Consider the following 26631-nt stretch of genomic DNA (forward strand, 5'->3'; position numbering starts at 1 on the left):
CTCCTGGACTTAAATACTAGTTCTTTGGAATGCAGCCAGGTGAAGATGGCTGAAGCCATCTCTCTGGCCATTGTAAAAAGGTGATTTCGTGAGTGTTTTACCTGCACACATACGTAACATATGAATGCCTGCTGCCCTCGGAGTTCAGAAGAGGGTGTTGGATCCCCTGGAGTTATAGATGGTTGTGAACCCCCATAGGCGTGCTGGGAACCACACTCAAGTCCCCGGAAAGAGCAACAGGCGCTCTTAACTGCACAGCTGTCTCCCAACTCCTTCAGTGTGGCCACTGTGCTCTACTCTATGATTCTACTTGCAAAAAAGGCCACTATGCAGCCACTTCTAGTCACTGTCTGGACACCCTCAGCGAAGCAGACAGGGCCCATCACTGACTCTGACTCACATTGAAGATAGTCAGTTTAGCCACCACCCCTGTAACCCTAAGCCACTCGTGTTCTTTCAGGCACCACATACCTTCCCCTGGGCACAGGGGCCCTCAGGTGCACCCCAGAGCCTAGAGCCAGGAAGCAGGAGCGAGCCGGTCTAGGTAGGCAACTTTGACAAGTCTTGGCGTGCCCTCGCCAATCCTCTGGGTTTTCTGCAGCTTCTCTGCCATACACAGTCACTCAAAACCGCTCTGCACTAGGATAGGATTTATTTTTCCTTGGCAAAAAAAGTCATATGCTACATTTTTAAAAACAGAAAATCTCAAGACAATCAAAAGCATCACAGGAGACGGTCTGGCAATGGCACAAAACATCCTACAAGAGTTTTGTTTTTTAAACACACAAGTCAGTTTAAAAAGACAGAAGTTCTGTGAGAACTAAGACATCTACAGCCCGTAGTTTAAGAATAGAAAAAAATTAAGACAAAGATTCACAGCATCCAGCATTTTGCTTAATTTCCTGTTCATAGCACCTATTTCTCTAGATTATAGGATGATTATTCTAAAATATGTGGCATATGCTGTGTCCTAAGGTGGGCCTGCTGCTCCCCTCCCCACAGCCCCTGCCATTATGAGAATACTCTTTTGACACAAAGAGAAAATGGAAGAACTGGGGTGCACCAGAGAAACTGAGTGCAGGACTATGACTGCACTTCTCAGGGATGGGTGCCGCCAGGGCAGCGCTGCACTGTCTCAGAGCACTAGGGTGGGGTGAGCGTCCCTTCCACGTGATGTGTGAAGACAACAGCTGGCTCGACAGTCAGCTGCCTGCAAGTTAAAAAAAACAAACCCTCACACTAAATACCTTGAGAGGAACAAGCCAATCACCCATCATGTCTACACTGTCACAGGCAGTGCATCTGGCACAGCCACCTGTCACTAGCCTAGGAATGAGCCAACAGAGCAGGAGGGTGACTTCCAACACGAAGCCCCACTGCGCTGACAACAGATCCCACACACAGCACTCACTACAAACCACACCTTCTTGGACAGAACAGAACAAATCAGAACATACCAGCAAAACCCCAAGAATGGAAAAGTTCCTCCTGAAGTCATGAACCATACAGGCTTGAGACTGCCTGCCCTTGGCCAGATCAGACCCTGTCAGAGGCAGGAGACGGGAGAGGATTGTCTTTACCTAGACTGTGAAGTGGCCTGCAGTCCCTGGAGATATAGACCAGATGTTTGAGCCCAGTGGCCCGGGCTGAGCAGACTGATTAGGAAGTGGACGTAACCCACACGTGGGCATCCTCACTTGGGTAGACACGGGTGGGAAGGAAAGGCAGGCCGGGATCAGTCTGGGGTCCTGGGATGCAGCCTCTCCTCCCTCCCACCCTGCTAATCTAAATCAAGATTTTCCTGATGTGTTCCTCTTCCTACAATGTTAGACCTTAAAAAAGATACAGGCCAGTCCCAAAGCTGCACTCTGAGTAAAGTTGTTTCTTTTATAAATACTTTAATTACAGATAATCCTCACTCCAATATCAGTGATGCAGTACCACCAGGCACACGACTTCGCGCGTACGAGTGTACACACACACACACACACACACACACACACACACACACACACACACACACGGCTCCCACGCTTTCACAGAAAGGCGGACAGCCACCACACGATTATAAAGGGGCCCTACCTCAGTGAAGTAAGGTGAGAATGACTTTGTCATTTTAGAGTAAAGAAGCCAGAGGAAGGAGACTGTTGTCCCTTGAGGAAAAAATAAAGAGGGGTTTCTAACAGTGCTTGCTTTAAAAAGCAGAAGGGGGAAAAGTAAAATTCTAATTATTGCAAAGTGAAAACAAACAAAAAACCCAGACCAACAAGCCACCAACCGACCAAGAAGATCCCAGCCTTTGGATTTCTGCACAGAGCCTCTTCCTAGTAACTGCCCACACCATAAGCAAGCTGTGTGTGTGGAAACGGGAGAGCCTCCACAGCTAGGGAAATCAAAAGACCAAACAAGGAAACTGAGGGTGGAAGTTAGTGTAAATCTGCATTTGGGGAGAACGTTAGTTGTCATTAACTCCACAGTCCAGCATAGTTGCCATGGAGCCCAGAAGGGAGGGGGCCCCCTGCCACAAAAAGTTTCGTGCCGGACGAGTCGTAGCAGTGGGTGTAAACAGCGTTGGGGAAGAAATCAATGTCTGAGAAGTAATTCCTCCAGGTTTCATCATGATTCTGTGGGAAGAGGAGGAGACTGTTAGCACCTCTAGGAAAGGGCGGTCTCTGCCAGAGGTGTGAGTTCTATCACCTGCCGCCACACCATTGATTCTCAAGGAAACGGGCTTCATTTTTACCAGAGAAAGAACAAGAGCTTTGCCCTCTTGCTCCCACTGTCCCCTCGCCCCTTCCCCTTCTCTCTCTGTCTCTCCCCCCATGCTCACGGCCGGCCTCTGCTCCTCTACTCTTTCTCTGCCTCTACTACCCTCTTAACTCCCCTCCCCACGCCTTTCATAAAGTCTATATTATACTAAAAAAAGAAAAATAAAAAAGAATTGTTACATGAGAGCGAGTCTCCCCAAGGCAGCTTTCAGAGTCACTGGCAGCAAGGGCAGACGGGTCCTCAGCCTGTCATCAGCTGATGCGATCTGAGCACCAGCAGATTCCCAGGCCTTTCACTTTCCCCCCTCCTCCTCCAGTTTACTGGAAACAGAGAGTACAAGCACCCGCCCCACCACCTCAGGGGCCACCCCACCCCGCCCTGGGGCCAGTGTGCAGAGACACAAAGGCGAAGGCAGGGAAGCAGCCTTCCTCTGCTCTAGGAAGGCCAGCAGGAAAACCTCGAGGAGGGAAAGCATCAACGCCAGTGAAGAGGGATGACTGTGGGGAGCAGCCCCTCGCTGACGGGCAGCCACCCTCCCAGGTCCGGACTTACTCACCAGCCAGCCCTTGCCTGTAGTTAGTTTCAGATTCTCCCCTGCGAGTCTGGGCTTGGCCCCATAACAAGCTGAGAGCCTCTCTTCCAAAAACCTCTGAGCTCGGATGTCATAGAACAGCAGGGAGCCCTGCCCTGTGCCCACAGTGATAATGTGTTCATAGAAGCTCACTGATCGAATCCCTGAGAGGAAATGCAGAGCAATCAGAGGGTGTACACCCCAAATGTCAGAGGGAACTATGCCAATGGTTAAACAGAACTCTCCGCTAATAAGCCAGATTACTGGGACAGATTCACATTGCTTTTTTGCCAAAGAACAGAAGTGTGTCTGGGTTCTCTGTGTAACACTGGTGTCACTTTTCCTACTATTAGCTCTTCTCCCTCACATTCCTGACACTGTAGCTCACTGTTCTCTTCCTATTACCAGCATGACAGGACTTAGTGGTAGATGTTATTTACAGCAAGTTACCATCTATTTTGGCTGAAAAGGAAAATACATCTGGCTGTACCCGAGGGTTAAGTACAATGGATACAGGTGTCTCTTGACAGCCGGGTGGAGCCAGGGATCTCTGTGAACTAGGATATAGCCCTGGCTGTTCTGGAACTCACTCTGTAGACCAGGCTGGCCTTGAACTCAGAAATCTGTCTGCCTCTGCCTTCCAAGTGCTGGGATTAAAGGTGTGTGCCACCACTACCCAGTGAACTAGTATTTCTTTATGCTAACTACATCCATTAACAGTAACCAAAACCTTTTAAAAGCCAGGCATGATGCAGTATGCTTTTAATCCCAGTACTGGGAAGGCAGATCTCTGTGAATTCAAGGCCAGCCTGGTCCACATGCCAAACTCCAGTCTAGCCAAGGATGCCTAGTGACACCTTGTCTCAGAAATAAAACAATTATAATGATGATAATGATAATAAAAATGAAACCTCTTAAAACTTCTCATTGCCCGGCAGTGGTGGCGCATGCCTTTAATCCTAGTACTTGGGAGGCACAGGCAGGCGGGATTTCTGAGTTTGAGGCCAGCCTGGTCTACAGAGTGAGTTCCAGGACAGCCAGGGCTACATAGAGAAACCCTATCTTGAAAAACCAAAACCAAACCAACCAAACAAACAAAAAAGACTCCCAGGTTAACTACATTTTTTTTCCTACTAGAAAGGGGACAGAAAAAACCAACAACTTTAAATTGGATGGTCTTCAGACCCTCACTGCTCCCCAATCAGGTAACCACTGTGGTTCAGTCTCACAATATAGCTGTCGCTATCCTGGAACTTACTATACAGACAAGGCTAGCCTCTTCCTTCTGCCTCTGGGATTAAAGGCATGTGCCCCCACGCTGGATCTATAGGTTGTTGTTTGCAGTTGTTGGTGGCAGGTTTTTTTTTGTTTTTGAGACAGGATGTCTCTATGTAGCCCTGGCTGTCTGGAACTCACTCTTTTTTTTTCTTTTTTTAAAGATTTGTTTATTTATTATATGTAAGTACACTGTAGCTGTCTTCAGACACTCCAGAAGAGGGTGTCAGATCTCGTTACAGATGGTTGTGAACCACCATGTGGTTGCTGGGATTTGAACTCAGGACCTTCAGAAGAGCAGTCAGTGCTCTGAACCGCTGAGCCATCTCTCCAGGCCCCCAGAACTCACTCTTTAGATCAGGTTGGCCTGGAGCTCAAGTTCTGCTTGCTTCTGCCTTCTAAGTACTGGGACTTAAGGCGTGCACCCTTCAGTTTACTATGTCTAAGTTTTTAAAATTATATGTGTACTGTGTGTAGTTGTGCAGCTAGCTGTCCATGGAAGCCAGAAGAGGGTGACAGATTGATCCCCTGGAACTGGAGCTCAGGAAGTTGTGAGCCATTTACTATGTGTGCTGTGACCTGAGCTCAGGTGTCTGCAGTCTTGACCACACACTCTTCCCATCTGCTCCTCACACAGGATTCTTGGTGGGAGCGGACGAGCCATCAGAACAAAGTGTTCTAAAACCCTGAAGACAACAGCAGCACAAGCCTCTTCCACTGAGGAGTGAAGTCTGGGCAGAGGCTGGAGTATGGGTGCAGCTCAGAGGCAGAGCATTTTCAAGCAAGCCCAGATCTCCACTCACTCATCAGAATGAGACCAAGTCTTTCCTTTGGCTTCTCGAAGTTTGTCATCCCTTACACTGTATATATTTATCATCACATCCAAAAGTGATCTCATGCTCTTCTGACTCTCCCCCTGCACCAATCCAATGTCACTCAGGTCAGAAGAACCTTAGCTCAGGTAGCGCCCCGGCTAGTTCCGGAAGACTAGTGCTGACTGCTTACCTCCTCATAGTGGTTGCACCAAAGGCTTCTTACACTGAGCACTCTGCTGACACATGCAGGTAACTAAGTTCTTCTATTCTGTTACCAAACACTTCTAAATGCTACACATGGATCACTGCTCTTGTTTGGAAGTCAAAAGAGAAACAAAATGTGGCTATAAGCCTGAAGGGACACACAGGGACTTACCACTGCCTCGCTCCCTGGAGCAGACAGACTTGACGTTGTACGATGGCTGCCGTGGATCCAAGAAGGAGACATGCGCTTGAGAGCCCACTGCGTAGACTGACCACTCACTACCATAGGCCAGACACACATTTTCTCGACAATATGGCAATTTGGTGGAAAGGAGCTGCATAGAGAAGATACACACATTCATAACGACATAGAACAGGCACCGTCCTTGTGTTCCTTCATCTGTGGGCTTCCTTTACACACAAACTACCTAAGTCAGGGACAAGACAAAGCCCAGAACTAGTAACCTCTGGGTGAGGGAAAGGGAACACTGGAATTAAATAACCAGAACGCCAGCAAGAGCCAAGAACTAAGAGTTCATTTTGAAGAACGAGCCCAGGACTCTAAGGCCTAGTTTCACCCTCTTCTTTCTGCAAGATTAGAGGTCTCTCTCCTTGCTGCTCTTCAGATAAAGGGGCTTGTTTCTGAATACCCTCAGCCAGTTTCCCAAAGGAATAGGAACTATATGCCAGAGAGAGCAGACCCACAGGACAGACTCCACCCCAGGAAACCTGAGTCAGCCTTCACTTCTGATCCCTGTGGACTAGAAAATCCAGTCTCTGCTTGCGGTACGTAACTATGCAAGACTACTGGAGCGAAAGGCTGCCGGAATGCAAGGGAACTGTCAATCCCAAGCCCCGTTTCCTCTTTACAAAAAAGCTTATTACAGATATTATAAGCACCACAGGCAAAACATGAAGAAATGACCCATATATACACTTTATTGTACAAAAAAGTTACTAACAAGTATTATAAATAAATCTATTTTCTTTTCCCCCCCTCTGGTTTTTCATAACAGGGTTTCTCTGTGTAGCCCTGGTGGTCCAGGAACTCATTCTGTAGACCAGGCTGACCTTGAACTCAGAAATCTGATGGCCTCTGCCTCCCAAGTGCTGGGATTAAAGGCCTGTGCCACCATCTATTTTCTTCTTGATTGTGCTGTTGCACTCTCATTAAAAGATTTTCTTGTAATCCCGGCACCGTGAGGCCAAGGTAGGATCCCCAAGAGAAGCCAGGGCTACCCAGTGAGCCAATCTTTTAAGAAATAAAAACTAAATAAAAAACATTGGGATGGGGGGCTGGAGAGATGGCTCAGTGGTTAAGAGCACTGACTGCAGCCGGGCGGTGGTGGCGCACGCCTGTAATCCCAGCACTCTGGGAGGCAGAGGCAGGCAGATTTCTGAGTTTGAGGCCAGCCTGGTCTACAAAGTGAGTTCCAGGACAGCCAGGGCTATACAGAGAAACCCTGTCTCGAAAAAACAAAAAACAAATACAAAACAAACAAACAAACAAACAAAACAAAAGAGCACTGACTGCTCTTTTCAATTGCCAGCAACCACATGGTGGCTCACAACCATCTGTAATGGGATCCGATGCCCTCTTCTGGTGTGTCTAAAGACAACAGTGTACTCACATACATAAAATAAACATCTTTTTTTTTTAATGCTTTTTTAATTTTTAGATTTATTTTCATTTATTATATCTAAGTACACTGTAACTGTCTTCAGACACACTAGAAGAGGGCGTCAGATCTCATTACGTACGGATGGTTATGAGCTACCATGTGTTTCCTGAGCAGTCAGTGCCCTTACCCGCTGAGCCATCTCTCCAGCCCCAAATAAACAGATTAAAAAAAAAAAAAAAAAAAACCCCATCAGGATGGCACTTCACATTTGCAATGCCAGCATTTGGGAGTCTGAGGCAGGAAGGTCACTGGTTTGAGGCCAACCTGGATTAGAGTTCCAGTCTAGGTTTGCAAACATAAGACCTAGTCAACACAAAAACACTGGGTATAGTGCTGCATGTCTTTGATCTCAGAGATTAGTGGGCAGAGGCAGATGATCTCCAAACTCCAGGCCAGCCTGAACTAAAGAACCAGTTCTGTATATAGAGCTATATAGAGAAACCCCATTTCAAAAAACAAAACCAAACAAAACTCCACTTGATTTTCTTGTCATCTAACAAGATTATTAAGAGACTATTTTACTTTGACTAATTTTCAATTGCCAGGTGTTCCTAACATTCAGGTTTCTTCCACCTTGACAACCTTACCAGACAGTCACTCTATAAACCAGTACTTAAACATACTGTGGACCAGAGCACTAATAAAAAGGGGAACTTTCCTAATTGACCTGCAATGTGAGACCTCTCTGAAGACCTCCTTGGTGCTACAGTGGGAGGAGGAGTCAGAGGATCAGGCGTTGGGGGTTAGGACATTCAGAGCCAGTCTGTACTGACCGCATGTCTGAAAGGAAGAAAGGCCCTTGCTTGCTTAGGCATGGCAGTGGCTGTCCGGTATTTTCCAGTCTTTGAGAGGTTCTTTAGAAGCAGGATGATAACAAGCTTAAGACCAGATTGGAATAAATTAAAAAGAAAGATCCCCAAACAAACTTCGCCTCAAGAGAGGCAACACCAGACTCAAAAGTTCATGTTCTTCACAATTCTATTCCCAGACCCTGGGAGAAAGGTGTTTTGGGCAAGTCCACTATGAGGCATTCTAACCCTATGGTAACTTATATAAACTACCACCTCACGTTCTCACCTTAGACAATGTATTTTCAGCCTTCCAGAGATGAAAGTAGCCATCTAGTGATACCGCCCCCAACTCCTACAAGAGCAAGGAAAAAGAAGTTAGGGCGTGACCGCAGCAAACTGGAGCGCCAGAACACACAGGCACAGAAGCTGAAGAGGAGAGCAGGGGCTCCTCGTACCCTCCGCTCTTACCCCAAGGTGACTGTATCAGGGATGGCAGTGACCAGCTCCCACGACACCCACACGCTGCAGCCAGAGAGCATGCTCAATTCCACAAGCACTCCAACACATCTGTGGCTAAAAATGTCCTTTCCATGCTACTCATTCTCCTGACATCCTTAAGACAGAGCACAGCTCAGGTGAAAGGCTGCTTTTCTGTTGGTGCAGAGAGAAACCTACTTCTAGTGAAGCACCTTTTTTTTTTTTTTTTTTTTTTTTTTTTGGTTTTTCGAGACAGGGTTTCTCTGTGTAGCCCTGGCTGTCCTGGAACTCACTCTGTAGACCAGGCTGGCCTCGAACTCAGAAATCCGCCTGCCTCTGCTTCCCAAGTGCTGGGATTACAGGCATGCGCCACCACGCCCAGCTCGTGAAGCACCTTTCAAATTGGCCCCTGTGCATGTGGTGCATGTTCATCCATGCACATGTGCATGGAAGACACTCATATACATACATATTTTTTTAAAAATGAATCAAACTATGTCCTTTTTAGATTTTGCAGAAGCCTGTCTTCTCTCTGGGCTCTGAGTTGTCTTGGATTCTGCCTATATCCCCACTGTCAGGAGGTGAGCAGTGGGAGGTGTGAGACAGAGGGCAGTCAAAACAGGGAGTTTAAAAACAAGGCCAGCATGCAAACCAAACCCAAATAGAGCACCTGGAGAGGCACATGCAAATGAAGCAGGGTCGCTTAGAGTGGTCCCAGAGAAATTATGACCACAAACATGGTCTACCTAGACAAATACAGCAGAGACACAGGTGGGCTTCCCGGCCTCAGTTGTAACCGCTCAACAGCCCCTCAGCCTCGACAGCCAAGTTACCCAGCAAGCACTGCCTTGGAGAGGGAAGGGTGAAGCCAGAAAGGACAGGCTTCTGAAATTCCCGAGGTGAGTGCATACCTTGTTCTTGTTGTTGAAGGCTAGAGCCCGCACCTTGCAGTTGTCCGGGTTTGTATCCTCCTTGGGGATATCCTTTAAGGCCTTGTGAGTGATGTGAGCATACACAGGGACTGGTGACACGTTATGGCTTGCATCGCTTTTGTTCAACACATCATCTGTCACCTCCCAGAGTCCCATAGACCCATCCCGTGAGCCTGCAGGGTAGGACATTCACAGATGTCAGATATAAGTGACCCTCCCTAGTCAACCACTCAGAAGACCATAGGCCTTTCATTTCAGCATCGGGCCTGGCAGGGAAGCTTGGCTACACAGCCCACCCACCACTGAAGTATTCTTTAAGGCCAATTTCCATCTGTAAGCTAGGCTGGCCTCAAACCTGCAGCAGTGTGCCTGCCTCAGCTGCCCCAGTGCTGGATCACAAGCAGCAGCCATCATACTCAGTTCACATTTCTTCCTCTGGACTTTTTCCTCCAGAAACATCTCTTTATATTCAACTTTAAGCAGGTCCATGAGCCGATTTACAGACATCTGCCTGCCCCTGCCTCCTGAGTGTGGGATTAAAGGCGTGCACGGTCATATATGGCCAAGAATAAATTCGTAGTGCTGGGGCTATAGCTCGATAGAACACTTGTTTAGCACGCATGGAAGTCCTAGGTGCAATCCCCAGCATCATGTAAAACCTGGTATGACGGTATACACCTGTGATCCAAGCCCTTGGACGTGTTCAATGCCAGGCCTCAGCTGGACAGTCAATCTGAGCAAAGCATGAGCTGTATGAGAAGATCTCGTAAAAAAAAGTGTCTGTTTTTGTGTGCTGGGAAAATAATTCAGAAGTAGAATAGTTGCCTGAGCACAAGGACTTGAGCTATTTATTTATGACATCACTATGACCCCCCTAGCTATCCTGGACCTCTCTGTGTACAACAGGCTAGCTTCAAACACAGATCTGCCTGTCTCTGCCCCAGGAGTGCTGGATTGAAGACATCATCTTTGGCTCCTGAGTTCAATTTTTTTTTTGTTTGGGGGAGGGGGGGGAGTTGAGACAGGGTTTCTCTGTATAGCCCTGACTGTCCTGGAACTTACTCTGTAGACCAGACTGGCCTCGAACTCAGAAATCCACCTGCCTCTGTCCCCAAGTGCTGGGATTAAAGGTGTGCGCCACCACTGCCCGGCCTGAGTTCAATTTTAAATGGCAAATAAAACTCCAATTATTTTCCTTAGCAAACAAGTAATAAGGAACAACAAGTGTTCTTTTCTGGAGCCCCTTCCCAGCATCTCACACATTCAAAGTAACCTTTCCTTTGGATGCTTCCCTGATTGTACCACACAGTGCTATGCTCTGGACACCCTGAGCAACGCTCTGGTGGGGACAACTTACAACACCAGGCTTGCACACAAGCGCACGCCTCCGCTCTTCCCGTTTGTTTTTTTGGAACAGTACTTCCATGTAGCCCAAGCTGGCCCATGAATTCCTGATCTTCCTCCTTTGCCTCCCAAGGGATGGAAAGAAAGACAGAACTAACACTAAGATCTCCATATATGTGACAAGGCATGAGTATACCACACACAAAATAATCAGTTGACCAATCAATCAGAAATAGAAGGTGGAATGACACACAAAATCTCCTAAACTGGGTGGGTACACTTATAGTATCAGCACTTAAAATTCTTAGGCAGAGCTGGGCAGCCTTTAATCCTAGCACTCAGGAGGCACAGGGCAGGTGGAACTCTTGAGTTCCACGGCCTGCCTGGTATACGGAGTGAATTCCAGGACAGCCAGGGCTACACTGAGAAACCGGCTCAAAAAAACAAAAAAACAAAAACAGCTTGCGCAGAGGGACTGCTGCACGTTTAAGACCAGTATAGACCACATGAGTCCTAGTCCAGCTTTGGCTACAAAGTTATACCCTGTCCCACCCCCAAAATTCAGTAGTGGTGAGAGGTATGAGGTGGGGGAGTCTGGGAAATGAAGTCGAGCAGTAAGCACACCCCATCAGCATAAGCAAGCCCTATTTCAACCTAGTGCCACCTAACTGAGGAGTAATGGAACGAGGGCCTGACCCAGCAGCTTCAGTGGCCACCTTCTATCACACTATCATTTTAACACTTGTCTTTGCTATACCAAATCTTCCTAAAGAAGGGCAACTTTACCAGACACTGCCATAGTATCGTTGATCCATGCAATGGAAAAGATCCAATCCTTGTGTCCATCCTTAGAGGGGTAAGGGACATGTACAGAGAGGAAAAAACAACAACAAAGATTAGTAAAACAAGGGCCATTGTGAATTCTGAAAAGCATGCAGGTCTGACTGAAAAAATCTCATAGAAATGTTAAGTATGAAAGGGCATGGCTGCAGACGCCAGTAATTCGGGAAGCTGAGGCAGAGGGTCCAAGTTCCAGGACAGCGTGAGCCCCATATGGAGACCCTGCCACAGGACAAAACAGAGCCAGCAGGATAGCTCAGCAAGTAAAGGTGACTGACGCCAACTCTCATGGCCAGAGTTTGATCCCCAAAAACCAGAGAGGAGGAGAGGACCGACTTTCTCAGGGTCCGCTGACCTCCACATGTGCATCTATACACACATAAATAAAAATGTAAAACAACAGGCAAAGAATACGTGGCTCTCTGATGCTCTTGTGGGCGAAGACCTCGCAGTATCCAGGCATCAATGGGAGTAAGCCTGGCAGTCCTGCAGACAGTACGAATGCCTAGAGGGCACGCTGTTAATCCCAGCACGGGAGGCAGGAGCTCAGGGAATTTGAGGCCAACCTGATCTATACAGAGAGCTCCAGGATAGCCAGGGCTATACACCCTGTCTCAAAAAAATCAAAACCCAAAAATAAACAACACTCCCCCCCCAATACCAACAACAAAAATAAAATGCCCAGAGAGCAAGGCTTCAAACTTTCTACCCAGGTGTCATGCTCCTGCCTGGAACACTCCCACGGCTGTCACATGCCTTGTCACTGAGCTCTCTTTGGCTGTCTCTGAAACAGTGCTCCCTGCAGTTTAGTTTCCATCCCTTTAGCCGCTGGTACTCCTCCTCTGTGGCATGTCACCCTGGATTGTCATGGAGACCAACTTGTATGACCCACACACTGATTTACACAATACTCAGCACTACACTGAAGGCAAGGGCTTTACTAATTCAGTCTTTACTAAAGCTTTCATTCATGCTATACTTCTGGAGCCAAAACAATACCGAGTACAGATGAATCGCTAAGTTTATTTTCTGACAGGGCAATGAAAGAAATGTGGACCCTATGAATTGAAAAACAGCCCGCTATTGGTCACAGGGATCGGCCATTTTGTTCTTACCAATGGGACCCCGACCTCATCCACTCTGCTTTTCCCACGCCTCGCCCCATCAGGAGAAACCTGAAAGCCACCTCTTTCTAGGGAAGGAGAGGGTCCATGTTTTAAAACAAGGTTACTTCTAACCATACCAATGGAAAAACTTACATCCCCCACACACACGGGATCTAACGTAGGCAGGCGGTAGATGGCAAGACTGTTTGGGTTGTCTCCTCCAGTGGCTAGGAGTGTTCTTGAAGGATTCAGTTCAATTGCATGGATACCACAGCCCTGCTGAGTCACACCTCCAGGTTCCCGGTCTTTCAGAATGGGAATCTTGGTGATCTGGCCTGTCTGGACGTCTACAACAAAGAGCTGCCAGAGAGAAGGGACACATAAAACAATTTAATTCAATCAGCATTGTCCAATCACTGTGGAGAGTTCGATTATAGTCTATTGTATAGCAGGCCCTGGGAGTTTTCATTGTTTTTTGTTTTGAAACAGGGTCTTACTGTGCAGCTTTAGTGAGCCAGGAACTTACCGTGTAGAACAGTTGGTTTCCAATGAACAGAGATCCGCTTTTCTTCTGCCTCACAAGTACATATATATATATATATATACACACACATACACACACATACACATACATACATACCACCATGCATGGCATTTATTTACTTTGGAGACAGGGTCTCACTGTAGCCCTGACTGGCCTGGAATTCATTACGTAGACCAATCTGGCCTTGAGGTTCAGACCCACCTGCCTCTGCTGAGGTTAAGGGCAAGTGCTGCCAAACCAAGCAGAAATCCCAACTATTAATGGCATGGCTGAGGCCACCAGTCAAGTGAAATATGAAAATAAGAGTTAAGTTTAGCATCCTATGGTAACAGACTAGAAAGTATTCAATGCTGTCACTGAGGGTGTCACACTACCCTCAATGTGCCAAATCTCACCTGACCTCATAAACTAAGCAGAGTTGGGCCCGGTTAGCACTTGGATGGGAGACCACATGGGAAGACCAGGTGCTGTAGACTTAAAAGACAGTACTAAACTTTGCCCAGGCTTAACATGGGGTCGGTCCCTTCCTTCCACTGCGGATTCCAAGGGTTGATCGCATGTCTTCACACACTGAGGCAAATGCCTTTGCCTGCTCAGCTGCCTCGATGGACTCTTCATATTCATTGGTACTACAAAGGTTTGGCACAAAACATAATGGCAGACACCCAGAGGGCCCAGTGGTTAGGAACATGTATTGCAAGATCTTGCTTGATTCCAAGCACCTCTGGAGGTGGCTCATAAGTATCTGTTACTATAGCTCTAGAGGGGATCAACTTCCTCTGGCCTACAGAGGCATCCTCATTAACATACACACACTTTATCCATACACATGATTATGTAAAAGAAACCTTAAAATAGTAGTATACAATTACTTTATCGATTGGTTTTGCGGGTTTTTTTTTTTTTTTTTTTTTGGTTTTTTGGATTTGGTTTTTTCGAAACAGGGTTTCTCTGTGTAGCCCTGGCTGTCCTGGAACTCACTTTGTAGACCAGGCTGGCCTTGAGCTCAGAAATCTGCCTGCCTCTGCCTCCCAGAGTGCTGGGATTACAGGCATGCACCACCACCGCCCGGCTGGTTTTGTGGGGTTTTTAAAAACTGAAGTGATTTGAAAACGTAGAGCGCTCAGGCAATCAAAATCACATCCACATCTTCACCTCCGTAATGCCAAGTGACATACTGCCTCTTCAGAGGAGGCACAGGGACGCGGGAGATGCTCTGACAAGGGCGCGGCTCTGACGCAGATGCTGCTATTCACTCAGAACCGGGCCACTCCACACTAACCTGCTGGGATCCGAGCCAGAAGCGGGCAGCACAGCAAGGAAAGCCCAGGCTCTGTTCCCGGAACCTTCCCTTCTAGGATGGGGAAGAGCATACAAAGGCTGTTGCTGAGGAAAATGTAACATTATAAGCAATGTTATGTGGGGTGTGTGTGGGACAAAGGTTTTCAAAAGGAAAGGGAACCTTACAAAGTTACTAAAAACGCAATATTATTTCTAAAATGGAATCTACCATAGAAAGGAGAGCAAATGTAAGCTTGTTTTCCAGACAAGAAGATAAACTCTGGGCCAGCAAGATGGCTCAGTGGGTAAACTGTCAAGATTCTCTGAGAACCACCTGGTGGAAGGAAAGAATCAATTCCCTCAAGAGTTTTCCTCTGCTTTCCACACCCACATACGTTGACTGAGATCTTGATACTAACATTAGAAAAGGTGGGTGGTAGTGGTGCAAGCCTTTAGTCCCAGTAATTGGGGGCAAAGGCATGCAGATCTGAGTTAGAGGCCAGCCTAGTTCTATAGAGTGAGATCCAGGACAACAAAGGCTATACAGAAAAACAAAAGTGTCAGATAGACAGAAGACCCAAACCGAAACAGCAGGGAGTAAAGGAGAGAGCCAGGACCAAGGAAAGAAACCAGTCCCACAGTATGCCAGGAAGGAAAACAGGCTGTTAGCCATCTCTCTGTCTATGGCTATAAGAAACTAGCCCTTGCCGGGCAGTGGTGGCACACGCCTGTAATCCCAGCACTCTGGGAGGCAGAGGCAGGCGGACTTCTGAGTTCAAGGCCAGCCTGGTCTACAGAGTGAGTTCCAGGACAGCCAGGGCTACACAGAGAAACCCTGTCTCGAAAAAACCAAATCCAAAAAACCAAAAAAACCAAACCAACAACAAAAAACTAGCCCACAGGAGGGCTTAGAGGGTTATCTTGGCTCACTGTTCCCAGGTACTGTCTTATAAGGAAGAGCACGGCAGCAAGAGCTTAAGGCAGCAGCCATGGTCAGGAAGCAGAGCCCAATGCTAATTTCCCTGTATTCTGCCCGGTACCCTAGCTCACAATCAGGGTAGGCCTTTCCACCTCAATTAACCAAATGCAGACAAGACAATGCCTCCTGGTCATAAACCGCACACTTATTTGTGTATGTGCATATGACACACCTATGGAGGGCAGATGACAACCTGCAGGAGCTCCAGCACGCAACTCAGCTCAAACATGACACCCAGTGCCCTGCCTTCAGCTGCTGAACATCATGTGGGAGCACCAGGCTTGTTTTGTGTACGTTCAGGTTCTCAACCCTGCAGGGTCTCCTGGTTTGGGAGGGTGGAGCATGCTCAGTCACACCTGCCCAGTTACAATGTCTGGGGCTGGCTGTGACCTTACTTTGTCCCAAGTTTTGATTTTTTTTTAAATTTATTTATTTATTATATGTAAGTAAGTACACTGTAGCTGTCTTATGACACCAGAAGAGGGCATCAGATATCTTTATGGATGATTGTGAGCCACCATGTGGGTGCTGGGATTTGAACTCATGACCTTCGGAAGAGTAGTCGGTCGGTGCTCTTACCCGCTGAGCCATCTCTCTAGCCCTGATTTTGTTTTAAAGACAGTCTCACTATGTAGCCCTGATGGCTGTACTGGAATTCAGCATGTAGATTGGTTGGCCTTGAATTCAGATCTGCCTGCCTCTTCGCTCCCTGTATGAAGAGGTGCTGTCTTCACTACTTACAGTTTTTTCTCTTTGTTGAGACAGGGTCTCACGTAGCCTCCTCCTTACAGCAGATGACCTTGACCTCCTGATCCTACCTCCCAAGTGCTAGAAATACGGGTGCATGCCACCATGCCCAGCTTTTAGTTTTCTATGCTACAACATGCTTCATCACATAGACACACTAGCATTTAGTGAATAAATTCCCTATTATTCAACATCTATGCTGTGTCCATATTTTTAATATAGACGTATGATCGAAATTTGGGAAAGGTGGCATCTATATGTATTTGGTACTTTGATTTCTACAAACAACCCAGTACCTCATCGGGAGCAGCCATTTAATCAGCAGACGATAGAACATTCTCAGACCCCAACAGAGTATTTCAGTGTGTGAGGATTGACCCCTGAGCCTCAAGTTTTCTGCTTCCCAGAAAGAAGGTACTTTTACATCAACACAATGGTAATATCTTTTTGTTTTGTTTTTCAAGACAAGGTTTCACTGTGTAGTCCTGGCTGCCCTGGAATTTGTTCTATGGACCAGGCTGGCCTCAAAGTCAGAGATCTGCCTGTCTCTGCCTCCAGAGTACATGTGCCACCACTACCCAGCTCAAATAATCATTTACAGAAGATGTATTTATAAGTAGCATACCTAGCACATTTTTCTAAGTTGAGCACAGTCTCCTCCAGCCTAGGCTAACCTAGCCTCCTCATGCAGTTCATAGCAGCCCTGTAGGCACAGCAGACCACTCTGCTGTGGTCTCCCAAGTACTGGGATTAAAGGTGTGCTCGACCACTACCTGGCTCACAGTAATATACCTCAGAACTTCAGGAAATCTTCATACTGGCCCAGGACCAGTCTAGGGCTGCTTCAGTGAAAAGGTCTGAGAACTATGGTTTAATATAAAGACTTCTGACAATCAAGATAGAAAACAGCGCCCAAATTCTGGGCCAGTTTCTCTTATCTTTTTTTTTTTGTTTGTTTTGTTTTGTTTTTTGGATTTGGGTTTTTCAAGACAGGGTTTCTCTGTGTAGCCCTGAACTCACTCTGTAGACTAGGCTGGCCTCGAACTCAGAAATCTACCTGTCTCTGCCTCCCAGAGTGCTGGGATTACAGGCATGCGCCATCACTGCCTGGCTCTCTTATCTTTTAGAACAAAAAAATATAGCCCTGTGTATGGTTCAGGCAGAGATGGTCCTGAATGGTTTGTTTGTTTGTTTGTTTTTTTGGATTTGGTTTTTTCGAGACAGGGTTTCTCTGTATAGCCCTGGCTGTCCTGGAACTCACTCTGTAGACCAGGCTGGCCTAGAACTCAGAAATCTGCCTGCCTCTGCCTCCCAAGTGCTGGGATTACAGGCGTGTGCCACCACCGCCCGGCTGATAGTCCTGAATATTACCAGGACTAACTTTTACTTGCCTAACGTCCCAGGAAACTTTTTACTTTTTCTTTTCTTCTTCTTCTTCTTTTTTTTTTTTGAGACAGAGTTTCTCTGTGCAGCCTTGGCTGTCTTGAAACTCCCTCCGTAAACCAGCCTAGCCTCAAACTCAAGAGATCCACCTGCCCCTGCCTCCCGAGTATGCTACTACTGCCTGGCTTTTCAATTTTGGTATTGGTGTCACATATAATAAGTGTGTTCCTGGCCACTGAGCTATACCTACCACCCTAACCCCCAACTTCTCATTAACCATAGTCGGGTGCTGATATTTTAACGGAACGATGTCCAGCTGGCATGGTAGTGCCCAACGGTAATCCTGGTACTGACGGTAACACCTATCAAAGATTCAGCCCAGACAGAATGCCATGAGTACCAACATGGTCAACACATAGCTAGCAACCGGAACCTCAAATAAACTACTCCTGAAATAAAGGGAACACACATTAAATTATGCACATGTTATCAAGCAGAAGTGACATTTCTGCCTCCACAGTAGAGGTCAGGGCTGACATCTCCTACAGGGTGGCATATTCCTAAAGATTTTGTTAAATATTCTGAAAGAAAAACTGCACTAAGTAATTATGATTTTGAAATCTGAGCAGATCATCTCAGAAATCATTAATATTTCAGCTGCTTTCTCAACACTAATGCTTAACCATTCTACCTCCAAAATTAGGCTGCCCCAAAGTTTTCCCTCCTACCCGACAACTAACTGCAGCAATTAGTTTGTCTATTTCATAATGAGCATGAAGTCTATCAGTGAATGCAGCAGCGCATCCAGGCACATGACTCAGGGATAGAGAAAAAGCAGCCGGAACACCAGAGTTAGCCTGGTACTTTGGTGCTCTGATACAAACATTAATTTTACGGAACATCAGTATCTGAAAGGGCCACTCTCTAACCATCTCTGAATGGAGGTCAAACATGACTATTGTCAAAGCCACAGCAAACTGGCCTGGGGAGTAAGGTCAGTAAGTTCACCTCACTAGTTATTGCTTTGCCTTTCTTCTAGACAAGGCGTACAAACAATCCGCCTCTTCACTTTCCAACAGTATCCCTTTCAGAGGGCAAAGGTATTTATTTAAGACTTCTCCCCAAACACCTGACACAATCCTTCCCAACCCTCTTATGAGGAGGTCCCCTCCCTTCTATGTAATGATATATACTATCCCTAGCTAGAGCGAATCATTTTTTTTTTTTTTTTTGGTTTTTCGAGACAGGGTTTCTCTGTGTAGCCCTGGCTGTTCTGGAACTCACTCTGTAGACCAGGCTGTCCTGGAACTCAGAAATCGGCCTGCCTCTGCCTCCCAAGTGCTGGGATTACAGGCGTGCGCCACCACGCCCGGCTGAGCCGAATCATTTTTAATCATTTTTATCTCACTCGTTCTACTACATGTCTCCCCGGGTAGTTTCTTGCTAGAGGGCATCATGATGAGAAATTAATTCTTCCCTAATTTAAGTATCTTTGCCAGGCATGGTTTCTTGCTCAGGAAGCAGAGGCAGGAGAACCACGGGGATTAGAAGTCAACCTCAAATACACAGTGAGTTTCAGGGCAGCAAGGGCTACACTGGAAAACCCCCATCTCAAAAGACTAGCTAGCTCCACATGAGGGAGGGGTTCATGCCCATAATCCCAGTATTCAAGAGCGAGAACCAAGAGGCAATTCTACCACAGGAGTTCGAGGCAATCACAGACTACCCTAAACAAACCAAAAGCCCAACAACAAACCCTTCTGAGTAAACAAAACACCGCTAATATCTACTTAGAAATATATACTATCAGACATTTCTCTTTAAGGCACCTTCCTCCCCCCTTCTCTTGACTGTTTTTTGTACTTTCCTTGTTTCCTGTTTGCTCTGTAGTAAGTAGTTCCTGACTTGCAAATATAGGTGTACCCCCCCCCAAGTTTATGCATATAGCTCTCCTTTTAAGATCAATAGTACTCACCTTTGAAAAATCAGAGGAAAACTAGGAACACATCCTGCCCAGAAAACACTCAAGCAAAATAAAAGTTTGAAATTTAAAGGGTTATATATGACAGAAGCCAAAAGTGTCTTATTGCATAGTAACACAGCAATTTCAATATTCTTGTAATTAGTAACTCCCATACTACAGATTTTACCTTCTCCTAAATGCTAGCCAATTGATAAAGCACATCATTACCTCAGGTCCCACCTGAGTTGTCTCACATCTTTCTCTTCATCCTCTCCTTCTGACATTTGGATTTAGTCCATTATCTCTCATAGTAAAAACCTGGGGATTCCTCCTGCATTTTCTTCTCCACAGAGCAGTACTCTAACCTTATTGTCCCCATGGAGAGCCATCCCCTATAAAGTAATCACAGACGATCAAACTTCCACAATCTAACCTAGTCCAACTCTCTAGATCCCTGAAGCTTGGATTGAAATCTCAATCTTCCTCACAGCTTGCCTATCTCTCTCTCTCTCTGTCTCTCTCTCTATCATCCATCCATCCATCCATCCATCCATCCATCCATCCATCCATCCATGTGAAATATAGTCAGTATACAGCCATGGCTGGCCTTGAACTCAGGAGATCCACCTGCCTCAGCTTCCCAACTAGTTTCCAACCTTCACACTGAACCAGACAATGAACCAGGAGGCCTAATTCAGTCTTGAGTGCCATAGTCTCACCCAGCTAGTTTCCAGAGGACTGGAATATCAGATAATGCCATTTACAGAAACAAAACCAATGGCAATTGGAAGGTAGAGAGGCAACAGGCTTGGTAGTTCAAGGCAGCCTTTGGCTATATGAGATCAGATTGCAACCCGTGAACAGAACCAAAGACCAATGATAAAAATAAGAAGTTTTTTTGCCAAATGTCACAAAGCCAAGGAGGTAAAACCACTGCCCTTGGTTCCCTGCTTTGGTTCTAAAAGCTGAACAAAGAGAGAAACAACACTATTAAAACAAAACAAAAACAGGGGCTGGAGAGATGGCTCAGGGGTTAAGAGCACTGACTGCTCTTCCAAAGGTCCTGAGTTCAAATCCCAGCAACCACATGGTGGCTCACAACCATCTGTAACAAGATCTGACTCCCTCTTCTGGAGTGTCTGAAGACAGCTACAGTGTACTTACATATAATAAATAAATCTTTAAAAAAACAAAAACAAAAAAAAACAAAAACAAACAAAAAGTAGTGCTTGGCATGGTGGCACATACCTTCAATCCCAGCACTTAGGAGGCAGAGGCAGGCAGATCTGTGAGTTTGAGGCCAGTCTGGTCTACAGAGCAAGTTCCAGAACAGCGAGTGCTATTCTGAGAGACCCTGTCTCAATAAAAACAAAGGAAAATAACAAAACAAAGCCTGGGTGTGTGAAGTGTGTCTCTGACTCTCTTGCCTGTTCTTGGGACCCCTTTCCTACTACTGGGTTGCCTCGTCCAGCCTTGACATGGGGTTTGTGCTTGGTCTTGTAACTTGTTATGCCTTGTTCACGTGATATCCCTGGGAGGCCTGCTTTTTCTGAAGGGAAACGGAGGAGCAGAGGATTTGGGAGAGAGGGGAGGTGTGTGTAGGGAGTTGGGAGGAATGAAAGGAAGGGCGACTGAGATTGGGATGTAATGTATGAGAGAATTAAAAACAAAGAAGAATAAAACGGCTGGGGCTGGAGCACTGGCTGCTCTTCCAGGCCCTGGGTTTGACTCCCAGCACCGACATGACGTCTAACAACTGCCTGTAACTACAGGTCTAGGATCCAATACCCACTCCTGACCTTCTCAGGCACTCTGCACGTGTGCACACCCGTATACACACCCGTATACACACAATGCCCATACACACAAAAATGAAAAAAGGAACTGGCCAAGTGTGGTGGCACCTGTCTATAACCCCAGCAATCATGGGGGGGTGGTGGGTCATCAAGGTTGCTTGGGTAGATAGTAATGCCAACCTGAACTACATAAGACCCTGGGGGCTGGGCAGTGATGGCGTGGAGGCAGGCCTCAGATTTCTGAGTTCGAGGCCAGCCTGGTCTACAGAGTGAGTTCCAGGACAGCAAGGGCTACACAGAGAAACCGTCTCAAAAAACAAAACAAAACAAAAGACCCTGCCTCAGAACAAAATAAGACAACCTCCACTATTTCTAAGTATTCGTCATAAAGACACAGGAAGACAGAAAGAGGTATTGGGTGTTAATTAGGGGACAGGAGCGTTTGAACACAACTTTAATCCCAGGGTTGGGGAGGTAGAAGCAGGCAAATCTCTGAGAATTCAAGGCCAGCTTGGTCTACACAGGGAGTTCCAGGACAGCCAGGGCAAACACAGAAAGGGACGGGAGGGCAAGCAAAGGACGATGAAGTAAGGAGGCACTTAGCTTGCCACTAAGGTTGAGGACATGAGCTCCATCCCTAGAGAACCCACTCCTGCCCTGCCCTGCCCTGCCCTGCCCAGCCCATGCTCTCTGCAGCAAACATAACACACGTGAAATTTAAAAAATAACTAACATAGACTTTTAACTTAGGAAGACAGAAATATCAAGAGCAAATGTTTACAAAGCGTATTACTTATGTTCTATGTATGGGTGTTTCGTCTGCATGTATGTCTAATGCAGCATACATGTGCTGGTGCCCTTAGAGACCAAAAACAGCATCAGATCTCCTGGAACTGGAATACAGATAGTTGTGAACCACCATGTAGGGCTAGGAATCAAACCCATGTCCTCTAAAAAAAGCAGTGAATGCTCTTTACTGCTGAGCCATCTCTCCAGTACCAAGTGAAAAAAAAAATGTAAGGGTAATTTCAATGATTAGTAATATTTCCATCTTTAAAATATTGTCAACCTATTATTAAAAGAAACAGGAGACACTTTTTCTACTCCAAGCATTAACAATGACAGTTTCCTAAACCACAGGGCAAGGATGAAATCAGAAAAAGGAAGTTTTGTGCAGGCTTGCTCGTAGCACCTAGTTTTGAAAGTGTTATGTGTAAGTCAACATTTAACAGAAGTGAAAATTTGGCCCCAGCCACCATAGTATTACTTCCTTCCTCAAAACTGATTAAAATTTTGCCTATGACCTTTATAAAGACACTACTAATTCTTATGGTATCTGGTAGTTTTTGTTTTTTTTTTAAAAAAACAAAAACAAAAACAACCCCCCCCCCCCCAAAACCCTTGTGTTTATATTTGGCAGTGGATACACAGGCCACAAAGCATAGTTCAGCCTGAGGCAGTTCTCTTTCCACCACATGCTTCTGAGTGTCAAAGTCAGGCTGGCAGGCTTGGCAGGTTTCCCCACTGAGCACCCAAAGTTTTTTTTCTTTTTAAAATAATAATAATAATAATAACAACAACAATTATGATGATGATGATGATGATGATGTGTGGTGTTATGTCTCAGAAAGTGCTATGGCAAGCATGTGGAGGTCAGGGAAATTGACCTTATGAAGTCTGCTCTCTTGCACCTATTTGTGGGCTCTGGGGATCAGGCTTGGGCAGCAAGCATCTTTGCACCGAACAATCTCACAGGCCCATAGTTTTTGATATAGAGTAACCTTTCTTTTAAATAACCCCAGCTATGTTTTGGTCCAGGTTCAATTTATCCACCACTCTAACATTACCTGTCTATTCACACTGGGTGAGTTAAAAATGGAGGGAGGGCTGGATGGACTCATTCATGCAACTCTAGTCCTGCCTCTCCTAGTGCCTGTGGCTTCTGAGAGGCTGTCTGTACTTTTTTAAAAAGATAATACACTTACAGACTTACATGTCCTTGGGTCCCAATTTAAGTATGTATACAATGCTAAAACAAGTACCACACTCACTCTGACTCTCTTCTTACTTGTAACCATACTGGTTACATAGTTTCCTGATAAGAGTTCTCCAATTATTTAAAACCCTTACTCTCTTTAAAACTCATCATTTTCCTCTCTTCTTTGCAAATGCCCATACCCTGATATATACCACCAAGGACACATTTCTTGTCTCCATTATAGAAACTAATCACATCTTTGTATTTTGTTTGTTCTGAGACAGGGTCTCAACTATAAAGCCCTGTCTGACTTGGAACTAGCAATCCAATAACCTCAGAATTTGGATTCTAATGTATGACAAAGTATTTGTCTCATTTCTACCTTCAGCCAAGTGCTAAATACTTCTAACTATGTCAAAGGCTGGTGCACAGCAATTAAGCTGTCACTATCATGTACCGTAAATGATGTTCTGAAGTCAATTTCTGTCTTTGAGGCGCCTTATCTAAAACACTAGAACATATCCACTTGGGAGGGATCGGGAGACTCGGAAGTGAGAAAAGGAGCAGGAAAAAAAAGAGGACAAGGTCACTAATGAAAAAGAACAGAGAGAAACCAGCTGATGGGAACACCATTCTCTGAAGAGCCCAGACCCACACTAGAGTTTAGTCTTTCCTTGAACACTTCTTTGTCCTAACACTTCTAATTAAAACTCTTAATAAATGCCAACTCTGCTTACAAAAAAAAAAAAAGTAAACAAACGGAGAAGATGAACAGTGAAAGGTGCTTGGGTAAATAAAGTCATGCGCCTCAGCCCTAAGAAGAAAGCAGCAGAGCGCACGCCTTTGATCCCAGCTCTGGGGAGGCAGAGCAGGTGGAGCTCTGAGTTTGGCCAGCCTGGTCTACAGAGTGAGTTCCAGGACAGTCACTGCTACACAGAGAAACCCTGTTTCAAAAAACCAAACCAAACAGCAACAACAAGACAAAGGTGCCCTCCTGATACTTACTGTGTTGCATTTCGTGCCACACACCACTTGCCTATGATTCAACCACTGAGAAGCAAACACTTTATTAAGGGTCCCGAGGTGAAATTCTCTCTCCTTTAGGAGACTGGGAAGTTGTTGTGCTGCGTAACCATGTAACACTCGAGAGTAGTTGGTTTCATTCTGTAGCCTGACTTCACGGTTCTTCAGGTAGTACACTAGGGATCTCTTCACTGGAGGGAGTCTTTTCCTTTTGTGCAGCGAGTGATCCCAGCCAAACTGTGAAAGTCAACATCAGAAATCAGAGGGTTGGCCACTTTTCCTTAAGACAGCAAGTCTGACTATATTATAAAACGAACCAACATGAAATCATCCTTCAGGATTTACATAATCAAAAATTTAACAGAAGATTTGTAATCCAGAAAGTAACAGCTTAATTCATCTTGCAATAAAACAAGGTTCTCATAATGAAGACCATTTAGAAAATGGATAAACAAGCCAAAAAGTTAACTAAACCTCTGAGGAAAGTGGAAGGCTCAGAAATTATATATATCCAGGTGTCTTTGATAAGTTAGAAAATGAAATCCATATTACCGAACCCACCTGGGCTGCATTTCTACCCAGCCCCCTTCTCCCTCTCCTCCTGTGCACCCCGTAGAGCATAAAGTATTGTTCAAAGAGCCAGACTGGGGTCTCGGATCTTCCGGGGATGTACAGTCAATGGCCGCTCATCTGACTCCGCGCGACTTGCGCTGCGGGCAGTTTTAGAATTCGAAAAATCAAATACCAACGGGGTAACCTGCGTCGGAATCCCAAGTCCGAGAGGCCTTTCTCTCCAAAGGGGACAGTATAGAGAAGACACTGGTGTTTCTTCTAGGTGTCTAAAGAGCCAAAGGGGCCAGCACCCAGCTTAGGAGATGGTTTCCTTGATAAGAGACCATCGACCAATATTCCTAGTGCCTAGAGGTCGACTTCGATCTCCTTCCCAGAAACTTCGGAAAGTCGATCTTACTTCCGATTCCCCTTGACTTCATTTTCTCCTTCCTCCAGGAACGAGGAGGTCCTGAAGCTCTCTATCCCCAACTGCAGACTTCCAGCGGAAGGCGTCATTTTGAAGTTTCCTTTTGGCTCCTCACCCTTCCGGCCCGCCTGCAATCCACTACACAGCAGAAGGAGCGGCCACTGCTCTACAGTCCGGGCTCCGGTCCTTGTCCCGCCCTGCTCCCTGGTTCCTGAACCTAGCTGAAACGCCCTAAGCCCCTGCTGGGTGATGACCCAGGCCTGTGAGCCCTCACCTGCGGGCCCTGGGCGTCGCTCCCGGCTCCTGGCGAGGCAGGCGCTTTCCGCTTCCTGCTAACTGCTTTCCGGGCCATAGTGGGCAGCGCCGCCGTGGCCCCGCAGCCACATGGGGCGGAGGAGGCGAGGGGCGGCAGGGCGGCGGGTCATGTACCGGGCCCTGGGGCCGCGCGCTTTCGTGCGCCCGGCCCGGATCCCAGGCAGCAGTCGATCAAAACGGGGCGCGTAAATGGAAGGAGGGAAAATCCGGGTTGGGAAAGGGGAAGGGGAAGGGAAGGGGAAGGAAAAGCAGGAACAAGCAGCTTTCCTACCGCCAGGTCTGGAAAGGACGGCGAGCGGCGAGAACCAAAACACCCCCTCCCACTCGCCCGCGCCCCGTCACTCCTGCGCAGCCGCAAATCGCAGCACGTCGCCACGGAGACACCGCCTAGACCGGAGGGGCGGGCCTTAAGGGCAGCGAGGAGAAGTGATGTCCTGGGAGAACTTCCGCTTCCCCCTTGCCAATGGGGGGTTTAGCTGTGGCCAAGCTGTGGCCAAAGAAATCCGACCTTCTGGCGGGGCATTTCCGACCTCAGCCAGCTCATCCTCTGGCATGCGGAAGTAAGCTTGAACTGCCTCCCTGCAAGACCAATATTGAACCTGTAACCATCACGGTAGGATTAAAGATATTCTAGACACCCTGATTGCCCGATCGCAATCAGACTATTAAAACACTGGACTCTAAAAAATTGCCGTTTTCCTGGGAGTCTCATGCTGGGAGAAGGAAAAGACAAGGGTACAGATGCCAGCCAATAGAGGAACTTGACTCCAGGAAAGGTATTTCACAGTTCGGAAAACTTGTCAGACTACCTTCCCGAGAAACTGGATGAAACGATGA

At 46.6% G+C, this 26631-nt stretch overlaps 1 protein-coding gene across 1 annotated transcript; it reads right to left on the reverse strand.

The window, feature by feature from the left end:
* Positions 1-2420: 2420 nt before the first annotated feature.
* Positions 2421-26157, reverse strand: Dcaf12 (DDB1 and CUL4 associated factor 12). Its single transcript, XM_052176267.1, has 9 exons — positions 25754-26157; positions 24483-24737; positions 12960-13166; positions 11647-11707; positions 9496-9689; positions 8394-8459; positions 5807-5969; positions 3326-3504; positions 2421-2624 (listed from the first exon to the last, which is right to left on the reverse strand). The coding sequence occupies exons 1-9, from the start codon at positions 25829-25831 to the stop codon at positions 2466-2468; spliced, it is 1362 nt and encodes a 453-aa protein (XP_052032227.1). The 5' UTR covers positions 25832-26157; the 3' UTR covers positions 2421-2465.
* Positions 26158-26631: the final 474 nt, after the last annotated feature.

Source organism: Apodemus sylvaticus, chromosome 3 (genome assembly GCF_947179515.1).
Source record: "Apodemus sylvaticus chromosome 3, mApoSyl1.1, whole genome shotgun sequence".
Taxonomy (NCBI): domain Eukaryota; kingdom Metazoa; phylum Chordata; class Mammalia; order Rodentia; family Muridae; genus Apodemus; species Apodemus sylvaticus.